This window comes from Telmatherina bonti (assembly GCF_933228915.1).
Source record: "Telmatherina bonti genome assembly, chromosome: 2".
Taxonomy (NCBI): domain Eukaryota; kingdom Metazoa; phylum Chordata; class Actinopteri; order Atheriniformes; family Telmatherinidae; genus Telmatherina; species Telmatherina bonti.
This window is the reverse complement of record NC_136620.1, coordinates 31,925,815-31,938,908: the sequence shown is the minus strand read 5'-3', so window position 1 is coordinate 31,938,908 and position 13,094 is coordinate 31,925,815. Positions and strand designations below refer to the sequence as shown.

Below are 13,094 nucleotides of genomic sequence, written 5' to 3'. Positions count from 1 at the left end.
GCTTGTGGTTACAAGCCCATCGTAACAGAGACTGACGTAGACTGACCGACAAAACTTCACTGTTTACAACACATGAGCTCACTGACCTGTTGCTGTCAAATCCTCTACTGCTTGTCTGTCAGTCTGCATGACTCCCTTCCTTGTGATGGATGCAGCATCTTTGTTTCTGAAAACACTGAAAAGCCACAAAAAAGCATCAAGACGGACAGGTGCTTTTGGGAATAAACAAGGTGACAACACAAACACACTCTCTGACACCTCCCCCCCCCACATACATTAAAAAGCAGACAGCAGCTTATGTTGTGTGTCCTGGGATAAACGCCAGCTCAGAGGTTAAAGCCTGAAGGCGGAGCTTACCTGGACAAGACTCCAATCAGATTAGAGACAGCAAGAAGCTGCCAGTGTGGTCAAAGACCAGGTCACAAGTGAGGTTAAGATATTTGTCTGACACAAAGTCACTTGACCTTTATAGGCTGTTTGTCATGGAGAATCTTCACACCTGGATGCCTAGCAATGTCCAGCAAGAAATGTAAGGATTTTCCATAGATTGCCTCTTTCCGTGCATGTCTCAGGGAAATGTATAGATACACACTTCTTTTAAAAGTCTGAGAATGTACTTTGACCACACAGCTTGTGCAAGTTGGATTTGTTCAATTAGCAATGTGTGGCAAACTAATAGGTCCTGACAGGGATTAGCTATCAAATGTCGGCTGTATCTTCTGAAGATTAACCCACATCCCTTTACACACTTGTCACAGCATGCACAGGAGTCTACACAGGCAGACAGACGAAGCAGAGGAGAATGTCTGCACGTATCTTTAGGCATCCTGTGATGAAAGCCTGTCATCTGGCTTCATAGAAATGTTTTGGTTGCTGCAGGCTTGTGAGAGGTTTCCATTGTGAGAAGAAAACTGTGGCAGCAAACGTTTCCCTCAGGGAAAGAAAATGCTGAAAACTGCACGGGCCATATTCGGCACACATACAGGAAAGATTTCCTTTTTTTTTTTTTTTTTTTTTTTTTTACATTTTGTTTTTTAAATGTTAATCTTGCCATCAGTTTCAGTTGATTTTTAGATTAAGTGTGAAAAGGGGTATATAGCGCTCTGCTATGGCTGCATGTGACCACTAGATGTCAGCAGAGATACCGTGAGAAAGAATGGAAATCGTGAAGTGACAGCAGTCTATATCACCAATATGGCTTTCAGTCCATTCATATATTTATTTATCTTTTTTAAGTATCATAGAAACATGTCCTGTTTGGATGCAAAGATTATTCTTCCAGGGAATGCTGGTCAAGATGGTGGCAAAATAAAGTTAACAAAACATCATTTAAAATGATGGCATTACTATTTAAAACCTGTAAGTTATACAGATTTTCATTAAATTATGAGTAAATGTCATAAATGCAATAAGAAATAAGCGATAACATTTTGTTGATAATCCAGATCACCACCTGGATCCAGGGTTTCTTTAAAGGACTCTTTACTACAGGGTAATAGGCATCATTTTGCCATTATAGCTTCTAACTTAGCAGATAATGCCCAGAATCCCAGGTAAATATAAATAAATAAATAAATATGTACAAAATGAGTTCATGGTAGACGTTAAATACACTAACAGCTACCCAAGACTGTTGCTAACACATATTGCTGCTATTAGAAAAAATCGGAATTTCTTCATCAACCTCAGAGTTATGATAATATTTGCTTAATCATGGTGTTGAAAGATTTTTTCCAGGGTCAATGATTCTAAATAAGATGTGATATCTATCCCAATGATGGAAATAGATAGTCATAGTGAAGTATACATAAGACTGTTGGCCTGGAGTGGGCTGTTGGGCCTTTCTGGGTTTTTCTCTGGTTAATGACCCGATGGCTTGGTGGAGGTCTGTGCTCTCTGAATGCTTCTTTTCAGTGTGTCAGCCTGCATTTGTTGGAAAGTGTTACACAGAGTTCTGTGCAGATTCCTTATTTTTTTTCAGGAAAGATGCAGATGGATGCATGGAGATACTATCACCATGACATATCACATACAGGATTTTTTTCCTCATTTGAAAAAGGAAAAAAGTCCACTTCAACACAAAGCTGGACTTTGTTAAATTTAACTTTAAAAACAGGGTTGTGCTTACACCAATGGGTGTCAAAAGAATCAGCTGCTTTCAGGCACAAGTGTTCAGTCTCATCTAAAGCCTTGACAAAATTAGCCAGGAATCTTATTGTCTGCTATTAATTGTTCCAACAAAGTCATCCATATTTAAGGATTCAAATACTTTAACTAGTTAATCTGTTAATCTGAAAATATGGCTGTAAGTGTTTAAATCAGAGGGGTGAACTAGAACTGATTTACAATCCTTGTTGGTGCTGGAATGTAAGCTCAAGATAGAAATAGGGGGAAAAGTTCAGAAACAAAATCTGCAATTATTATTTAAAAGTATTTTTACAAGAGAAAGAAAAGTATTTGGTGACTTAATATGAGGTATATTACCTTATATTTCAGTATACAGAAAGTCATTCACACTCCTGCTACACTGTAACTTGATAGAATTTCTGTCACTTTGACATGAAATTGAACAAAAGGTACAATGTGTGAAGTGCTGTAAGATGTGATGAAAGATGTGTGCATTTTGTTTATTTGTACTTTTTTTTTTAAAGTGTCTTCATGAGGGGCAATTCTGGATGCTTGGATTTTCCAACGAGTAATTGTCATACTTTTGTAGTTTTTACTGTATTATCAATGTTCTGAATCAGCATTCTCAGCCTGAAAATCTCATACTCTTCCAAGTCCACCAAAGCAAACCATGCAAGTCCTTGGGGGAAAACTTTTAATTATGTTATTACAGACCGACTGGCATGAGTCACGGATGAGGGTTTGTATGGTATGTGAACAAAAAGTGGGGAAGATCTTAATTCAAATCAGCTTTTAGTATGTCGCATGGATCTCTTTCAGTGGATGATGTGTGGAAAACAGGCTGTGTAGTGATGAGACTCTATAATCTGCTACATCTATGATGAAACACCTGGGTGTTATCCCACCAAAATAACTCATCAATGCATATATGTCCATCTTTTTGTGTTGTAATTTTCAGATCTGTTGATGTACTGAAAAAGTTAACACAACAAAGATAGACTGGACAACATGAAGGTTGAGCTCAGAGTACAATGGAAACAGTGATGGGGTTTTTGTGCACAGCAGGATAAATTATGGGACTGTTTTCAAAGCAGTGGAACATGACTGTGTTTACCCCCCACCCTCTATCTGTTTTTCTGTCTGTACACATACGTTCACTCTACACATATTTTTGTCTGCTTCAACATGGCTCCCCTCCAGTCTCCATACCGGGTTTTAGCTGATTACCAAAACTGGGGTCTTTTGGAATCAACACAACAGAACAGAGCTGGGAGGAGAAGAGGGTTTTTTTTCAGACAAGAAAAAAAAAAAGTAAGAAAAACAAGGAAAGAAAATACTTCACTCACAGAGATCCCTCTGGGACTAAGGCAGACAAGGGTTACTGACCTCCCACGCACCGAACACCTGAACTTTTCATTTTGCGTACTAATCTTTCATCTCCTCCTGCTTTCTGTCATTTGAAAGAAATGATATCCTAACAAGGCTTGTAAACATTTTAGAATTTATTCTGAATCGCGAAGTTAAGGCCCAAGGGAGGGATTGTAAGTGTTTGACTGCAGAGAAGTGACGCCCTGCCTGCATCCAGATGTTTCATGTTTCCCCTGCGCGCTCTTTGGAGAGGTCTGCCTGCTGCGGAGGAGCAGTGAAAACTGAGCTGTCAATGGCATTAAAGTAACTAAGAGTGCGATGTTTTTTGCTTAAGTGTTTGGATTACATCCTTTTTTAACCCCATATCTTGTGAATAATGGAGAGCAGCAAACTGAGGACGGCGGTGCTGTTGGAGTTACATTTGCTTTGGGTCTTTGCGCTGTCTGTGCACGGACACTCCAGTCCAAACCATGACAATGGTGAGATGAATTAAGTTTGCATGAGTCAAATCAGACAATGGGACTGAATGTTGATATAATTACTGTAGGAAAAAGAAAAGAAAAATCTGAGGATAACCATAGGGAGCAGAAGCCTGCGGACAGGTCTAAGTTTTATAAAGTTTCAACTGCGAATTTAAACATTTGCTGTTTGGTTTTAACAATAATATTTAATGAAATTTTTCATACTTTGCACATCCTGAAAGTTAAAAAAAAAAAAAAGAAAAAGAAAAAGAAAGATGATTTTACGGAATGAGTTTAGGTGACTCCGAGATTATTTAAGATTGGGGTGTTTCGACTTCATGAAAAAAATGTTTAATGTTTGTGACATTCAGTTAGTGGTTTTAATATATATGGAAGTGAAATCATGTATTATTTTAATGCTTTTGTTACATGTCTGCACAGTGTGTTCAATCTGCTGATTTTGTTATGGCCAGGATGCTCTTACAAAAGATATCTGCTCTCAGTAAGACTTGAGACTTGGTTCAATAAAAGTTAGAATGAAATGTTTCAGATTTGGAATATTTATTTCTAAGGTGGCTGTTACCGACAAGTAAATGTGTTAAAAGTTTCAACATTTCTCACTGAGATTTAGTTTGTATTACAGGACATAAACAGATACAAGCAAGCACTGAAGCCATGTATACCTTCTACCTGTATATGTCCTTTGATCCAAAATAGATTATAGATTTGGGTTTTAGCTTTTGTCTGTTTAAGATAAGGATTCATTTAAAGAAAAACAGTTTAAACTGTGGGATGCTGACCTGTCAGATGGCCAACAGACATAGGTTACTGATGAATGGCTTTACTCAGATTTCCTCTTACAGACTCTGTTACCATAGCTAAAAAAAACACAGCTTCATCCTGACATCATTTTGCATGTGTGTACTCTATATGATAAATCTGGCAATTTATCTCTTTCCCAGCGATTGACCTCCTGGCAGCCCTAAACATGTCCCAGCATAGAGGTAGTGTGTCCAGACTTCAGAGTCCCAGTGGCGTGATGTATAAAATACGTCCCAGAGCAGCCTACCTGACACTACCTCATGAATACTCAAATTTCCTGCGCTCCAACCTCCAAGGTAGCATCGGGGTGTATTTTGTGGGGCGTCAGGCATCAGGATCCACAGCCACAGTTTTTTCTCTCTCCTCTCCATCCTTGCCTATCCTCCAAATGATCTCCTCCACTCTTAATGGCACGCTGCACTTGGACTACCTAGCTGTAGGAAGAGCTCCTACCAGCTTTCACTATCCAAGAAGAAATCCCTTCTCTGGAGGGGAATGGGTGCAGCTGGCTATAAACCTGGAGCCCGACAGACTGACATTTTTTGTAGACTGTCAAGAAGCTGCAGTTTTAGCTTTAGAAAATGAAAACAGCATCAACCTGGAACTTCCTCAAGATGTAATCATTGCTCTTGCCAGCACACCGGGGAAAAAAGACAGTAAATTCAATGTGAGTGTCACTGTGCATTTATATTTGCTGACAAATAAAAGAGAAAATAACATGGTTTTCATGTTAACTGTATTTTTGTTTACAGTTTTTAATGAACGGAGACATTAAGATGCTCTTTTTTCACATAAGAAATAATCAAAGCCGCTTACAGCTCATATAGTCTCAGTAACAGAAAACATGATGGTCAAAACCAGATCAACAGATAAAGAAAAACATACAACATTCCTAAACTGTATTCATTACTCTGCAAACAAAGTTACATTACATATGTACTGCCTCCACTGTGAGTGTGTCTGTGTTTTATGCAGGGATATTTGAAGACCGCTGAAATTTCACTGCAAGCATACTTGAGACGTCCATGGAGCTGCAAGAACATCACAGGTAAAAAACAAAGAAAGTTTTCATCAAATCTCAGGATAAATTCTTTGTTTGGAGGTATGCTGCATGGTTTGCCTCTTGATTGTCCATCACTCCCTTTTTTATTTCCTTTTGTCCCATTCTTTGGTAATTCAGATCATTTGTTTAGTTTTGTTTGTTGCTGCACAGAGAGCCATAAGGAGAATTTCCATCAGCGATGAGCAGCTGCAAAAACTATAACCCATGAACTGATAGAATTATATTTTAACAAAATAACTAGATTCTTAAAGAGTTAAAAACTCCCCTCATTCCCATAGTGAGTTTAAACTCAGTCGGAGGACCACAGTGGCTGTTCAAGATATTTTGCCCCTCAGGCAAAAATTCCCTTAAACAGTTTGTTTATTTCTCAGTGTGGGTCTTCATTTTTACCATGTTCTCCAGGATGTTTGTTTAAGATCCAAAGTTACTCCTTTATCCTTAGAAAAATATGGGGATTATGCTCTCCTTCTTTCTCACTGACTGCTTGTTTCCTCCTTTAGATGATCTGCCTCCGTCTTATCATAAAGATGCACAAACTAGTCCAAATTTCCCAGCTGGCTCCAGCCAAAAGTTGCATCATGATGCCTCTACTGGTCAAATTCAAACGAACAACAGGCAACAAGACCAAACCAGCCATTTTCCCAAGGACATCCAGAGTGATCAGCTACAGAGAGGTGCAGTACTGGGGCCTCCGGGATCTCCTCGAGGGGTAAAATCGGTTTCTCAGACAAAGGCGAATGATAGGCTAAACAAGCTGGAAAGGCGGCTGGAGGAGCTGACACGTATGTTGGACATGGTCAAAGATCAGGTAATTGCTGTGTGCACAATATATGAATTATCGTGAAATATAACGTCTTAAAACAGGGAATTTTTTTTTTGGTCTATAACAGAATGTAGATCTCCAGTCACGTGTAAAATACCTGGAGGGATGTGAGTGTGTGAGGCAGCGATGTGTGTGGGAGGGACATGAAGTGGTGGATGGCCAGCAGTGGCAGACTGACCTCAACATCTTGTGTTCATGCACATCTGGAAAGGTTACCTGCAGAACTAACACCAAAAGTGAAGGTGACTTGAATTTCTCTTTGTCTCTCAGCATCCTTTTTGTTTTCATTTTTTAAATTTATTTCTTTTTTGCTTAAACAAATTTTTTTCATTTAGTTTAGCCTTAGCATGTATTGAAGATGGGTGTTCAGTATCACTGTCCCCTTATTGAGGAGACTCGTCACTCAAAACAGAGACACTGTTACTTCTTGACTTTGACCATGGTGGGTTTCATCGTTCACGTCACCCCGACACCAGGAGAGAAGTATGTCATAGATAGTGAAACACATACTTGGAACATATTTCCATTCCCAACGCATGATGATGCTTGGTCATATGCTCCTCATATCTGTATGCTGCCAGTTATCCTTTTGTGACAGAAAGAGACACACTGGATGTACTAATAGACAATTAGTGAAAGTAAAATATCATAGTGCCAGGTTATAAAAAAATTAACACAGACTGTGTAAGAAGGTTTGAGTAAGGATGGGAACAGACATGTGACTCCAAAGCATGAGGCTGATATTCAAGTCCAAACTTGACACGGCTATTTTTCACCTTTTTTTTCCTTTAAAAAAAATCTATTTCCAGTTTTCATGTAACCTCCTCCTTTCTCTTATTCACTACTTTGTTAGACTTCAGACAGACTTTGTTTAGGTCAGGATGATATTGTAATAAGGCACTAAAATGCACAACAAAATACATTTTGTTAAACATTGCTGACATTCTCCACATTGCTAGTGGAATGTATACCACAGATGGTACCATTACCAGCTGCATGTGCAAAAGTGACACCTTAGGGATTCTCTGTATTCAAAACCAACCAATTTCAGGACATGTGAAAATGTGCAATGGCTTTCGGTGTATTGGTTGTCTGCTGAGCACAAAACATTGATGAAAAATCTCAAAGCATTTTGTGGTTAGACTTCTTGGTTGATCTCTTTGCTAATGATAAAATACCAAGCTATTACAAACATTTACATTTCCTTGTAGTTTGCTTTAGAAATGAAAACTTGCTAATCCAGACATCCTGTCCTAACTCATAAATACCACTGTGCTAACAGGCCAAAATATGTCTACTAAATGTACTTGCAAATCTTAAGTATGCATGATTTTTCACTGTTAGCAAGTTAGCATGTTGGTGCTGTTTGAGCACTCATGGTTTTCCACGTGCTAAAGCTGAGCCACATAGATCAGCTAGTGGTTGCTGGTTGCATGCACGTGAGTCTACTTGGGAGATGTGTGTTCCTTTTTGTTTTGCTTTTGCTATTTATTTTCTTTCAGTAGCTTTTGGAGCATTTTATTGTCAATTATTGGGATTTGCTTCTACTTAACCAGAGGGTAAACGGTACCGTGCAACAATGGACTATAAACAGAAAAGCCCTGATTTCTTTAATTATATAGCTTATACCTGCAAACATTGTCTTCCCATTGGTTTTATTCAGTGGAGATATAAGATCTTAGAATTCTTGAAGATAGAGGCAATAATATATAGGGTGGGGGGGGTTGGAAATGCGGTGTTGTTACATGTGAAGAATAGCTTTTGGAGTAGCTTTGCACTGCTAGGTTAAGTCCTCCCCTCTGACTGGGGTCACACCTTCCACCCCTTGCACTGCCACTTCCTGCAATTAGTGGAGACATTATCTGGACTTTTTCTTCATATAAACAGCAGTTCCTAAAACAGCAGTTTTGTATGTAAAGTGGAGAGGAAACTGAATCAGTGAAGTCTTCAGCATCCTTGCAATCTAGACTATCAGGTGACAGTGAATCAGACTCCTCCAGTATAGGAATTTCTTGATCTATGCATCCTTTTTCCACTGAACATGACAGCCATTATTATTTTTTCTACATTTCAAAGCCTTTGAACCCAGTTACCAAAGCCAGATTTGTATACATTATCTCTGCTGCATATGGGTGTGGCTGGAAAGAGCAGTGACTATGGGCAGGTCTATAAACAAGCAAACATCCAAAATCTATTACAGTCTATGGGGATCTGCTCTGTATGCTTTGCATATGGCATCTGATTGATTTAATCATTTATATTCTGTTTGATAAGCTTGAGGAACAATAACAAGGGAACAATCATATTACTGACAACCACGATCAAGACAAACTACAGATGACTTTTTGATTCAAGATACTTTAGTGGCGCTAATCAGGGGAATGAGATGATTAGCTTTTTGATGCTGCTTCCTAATGGTGGATTTCTTCCCAGCAGCAGCCATCTATGACCACAGTAGAAGTGATTGTGATGGCTATGACCAGAGTGCCAGACAAAAGAAGCAGATAGAACAGCGCGGAGCAATAAATCAACACTTTTACAGCAACTGTTTAAAACAATGGCATTATGTGAGTGTTCATTTTCTATCCTCCAATACATTATCAGTCAAAAGTTTGGACACACTTTCCCATTAAATCCAATAGGAAAGTGTGTCCAAACATTTGACTGGCAGTGTATTTGTTTTTCAAAGAAGATAAAAATAAAGCCAGTCACTTAGAGACCCATTCAGCCAGTTAAACAGCTGCTTAAATTGCACACATTTAATTATTTCCCAAAATCTTGAGCACTCATTTGCCATGTTGAGAGCAGTCTGAAAGTTTTTTTTTTTTTTTTAAACTTAGTAGAACTATGACAACACATCTATGATGAATAGTAATTTAAGTTCATTTTTCCACCCCTGAATGTTGCATTTAAACTGTAGTTCTGCTCCCATTATTCTGGAAACAGTTTCTTTACTCCAGCTGTCTTGGCTCTGCACCTGCCACATGTCCTGGCTTTTGCGCTGGTGCCTGTTTGCCTCAGTTATTTTGAGGCTGTCTGCCAAATGCACAGTTGTGTTTCCCTTCTCACCACTGGTATAATCCATCTACTATAACACATTTAATATGCTCAACACTGGACTGTTAGGACAAAGAAAGACTAGAGAACATACCAAAGAAGTGACATGATGATGAGACATAGTTGTTGCTCCTGTAAAATGAAGCTATACCTTAAGTCCCTGTGAAGTTTTCACTGAGAAAAAAAGCAACAGAAAAATGCTTCTTTATATTTTCCTTTACTGTCAATGGTGAGAATAAGAATGAATCTTTTTAACTGATTGTCGAGATGGGAGGTGTTATTAGTTATAGTAATATGATCAAAATTTGAAACAGTCACAAAATGACAAACCCTTATTGTTGGTACTGAAACATTCATTCATTCATTCATTTTCTAAACCGCTTAATCCAATTCAGGGTCGCGGGGAAGCTGGAGCCTATCCCAGCTGGCTTTGGGCGACAGGCAGGGTACAAGGGTACACCCTGGACAGCTCGCCAGGCCATCGCAGGGTACTGAAACAATGCCTGACTAAATTAGAGTAGGCTATTAAAAGGATATGCTGCTGTTAAAAATCAGCTATCTTTTTACTGTCTGATTTATCTGATTTCATCAATAAATAGCAAACATTCAGTTACATAAAAAAACAATTCATTAAGGAGTACAGGCTGCAAAAACAGCCCAAATTTACTGAGAGACCTGCAGGAATAAGTTAAAAGACTATATGGCAAATATTTGTTCATCAATGATGATCCAAATGTGCAAAGTGATTCAAGCCATGTAAACTTTTTTGCTGTCAGTGTGACACACAAAGCTCTCTATCCTCGCTATTAACTCCCTGACCTCCTCATCAGTCACTATCTCTGCCACTTCATTCATCTTTCCAATAATTGCTTGCATATGGACACCGGAAGACTCCAATGGCACCAAGTTGATACACATTTGGGTCTCCCCCAAACACATACTTTGATCTTGAGCATGCTTGACTTGCTAGAGGAAATGCCTGTTGGCTGCTGGCACGGTAGGTAGCCTCACTAGCCCCTCTCTTACTCTGTGATTATTGCCCTCTCTCATACACAAACACATTGTCTATGTCCTCTTCATTAAAGTAATTATCTGTTTAAATGCCCAAGCTAAGCAAAAAAAAAAAAAAAAGCACTTTGTTGTGCAGATAGTTTCAGTAAACTAAACTGTAATCATTTTTTTTTTATTGCAGTAGTTTAATCAGCCAAAGAGTGGAAAGTTGCTTGTACCATGATGGATGTAGGTAATCCCCAGAAAGTGTACTTTGGCCTGCCTTTCCCCCAATAAATCTTTCAGTGTTAATAGACTCATACGACCTGCCTTTGTCTTTAACGTCTGGAAGTTTGCAGACACTTCTGGTTATGGTTACAGTCCATAAAATGTGTGTGTGAAAGCAAGCATCAATGCCATGCTGTTCTACCATTACTGGAAACACAGCAGAGCCAGATGTTCCCCAGAGGCTGAGAGAGAAGGTGAAGAAAATCAGCAGAGACAGTTAGAGAAGACAACGGCCAAGGCCAGCAATGTTTGCACATTCCTCTGACCTACATATCTATGTGGATAGCAACAACTAGGTTATGCATCTACACTCAAAAGGTCTAAAATGTGCACACCCAAATGAGTTTGTATCATTTTCAGGGTGTGATCCAAATTCAAGAGTTCACAATGTGTCCTACAACAACGTGGACGGCTGTCAGACATGTACGTGTAAGGTGAGTTTCTGACATTAAACCTCAATAAAACAGAAAATGGACGATTTATGGACTATTTTTAGTGTTGCAATTCCTCTTAATTTGTGTCTTTTCTGTGATAATAGGGTGAAAACAGGGAGTGCTCTCCCCTGCCATGCCCTTCACTAGACTGCACACTGAAGGAGACTGTACCTGGAGACTGCTGCCAGCAATGTAGTGGTGAGAACACAAATAAACAATTGTATACTGCAATTAATAGAACATTACACAAGTAATGTGATGTATTTTATAACTTGATCTTGAACTGATTTCCCTGAACTTGTGTGACTGTCTAGATTATACCTGCCATGGGACAAAATACATTTAAGGTCTGATTTAGCAGAAATACAGAATAATTCATAATGCTCTGTTTTACTTCAGTAACTATCTGTGTTGTCCTGATATCATCAAATCAAACTTCTGTGGTCTCAAATCACTTGGAGCTGAAAGAACCTCTCCTGAAAAGATATTTTTTTTAAAAAACAAAACAGAGCAAAAAGTTTGAATTTCACAGGATATTTTTTTAGTATTTCTGATAAAAGAACAATATTTCCCAAAACACAGAAACAAATCAGACAACGCATGTTTCACATTTGTGTTTTGTGAAACATGGTTTTGCTTTATTTTGTTGTTTCATGAGACTTTGTCTTTCCTATTTGTTATTGTTTTCTGAAATTTCCCATTTCACTTTTCAGGATCTTATAGTTACAGCTTACTGAGTACTTTTTCTAATGCAGCTTTTTTTTTTTTTTTTTTTTAAATTTTTAAAAAACCACAAACATTGAGAAAAATCACTGTAGTCATGTGTGTTTTTAGCATCCTTTATAAGGATCTGAAAAATATTAGTTAAAACAAAGTATTCTTGAACTTTTAGCCCAGAATTTAAAGCCCTGATGCATTTAAATGCTCCAACAGACTGCATTGCTATGAACATAACCCAGTCTGTAATCCCCTTTGTAAATTCTGAATATCTTGTTGCATTGTGAACACATACAGATGTCCACAGAGGATGTCCTTAATTGTGATAATTCAGCTTCCTGTTATGAGGAGCTGGTTTTATGTTACTGATAACAGTGTGATGTAAAAAGATATCATCCATTTTCTTGTACCACGGATATTTCCTTTGTTGGTGCCAATCTAGAAATTGCAGAGTTTGTTGACATTATACTGGCTCTTCACTTTGTTCAACTTTTAACCGACCTGCAATGACAAATGTTAGTTTTCCAGCTTCACCAGCCTTACATCTATGTCCTTTATCAACTTCTAACAACACCCAGCGGTCAGGGGAACCTTTGACACCACAGTAGCCCTGTGTGGCCCAAGGATATTTAACAGGCCAAAAGTCCTGGCCCCCAGCCCCAAGGGAACCCGAATAACGTTTAGCCTAAAGACCTCCAGTGACTGCAGATGCTGTTGGTCTGGATACACTCGTTTGTCGTTTTTGTTCCAATATACTGTTAATAGATTTTACCTGTGTAGCATATTTAGCTCAGTCAAAAGTAACCCAAATGTCTCAGAAAGCCGTGTTTATTAGAAACTAGCCTGCAGGATACAGTGTGACATTATTCCCATGGGTTGTTATCATTTAATGCAATTCTAATAAGAATGTCACAGCTCTCCGAACACTGAGAGTAAACACAATA

The 13,094-nt window shown here is 38.6% G+C and overlaps 1 protein-coding gene across 1 annotated transcript in view; it reads left to right on the top strand.

Moving 5' to 3' along the window:
• The first annotated feature begins 3,821 nt into the window (after positions 1-3,821).
• The window catches only part of kcp (kielin cysteine rich BMP regulator), a 24,143-nt gene continuing 14,870 nt past the window's right edge, over positions 3,822-13,094 (top strand). The window contains exons 1-7 of the mRNA XM_079252498.1: positions 3,822-3,974; positions 4,919-5,445; positions 5,754-5,826; positions 6,342-6,649; positions 6,732-6,906; positions 11,360-11,433; positions 11,538-11,631. Of these exons, the coding sequence (XP_079108624.1) occupies positions 3,872-3,974; positions 4,919-5,445; positions 5,754-5,826; positions 6,342-6,649; positions 6,732-6,906; positions 11,360-11,433; positions 11,538-11,631 (1,354 nt within the window). The 5' untranslated portion in view covers positions 3,822-3,871. The remainder of the gene's footprint in view (positions 3,975-4,918; positions 5,446-5,753; positions 5,827-6,341; positions 6,650-6,731; positions 6,907-11,359; positions 11,434-11,537; positions 11,632-13,094) is intronic.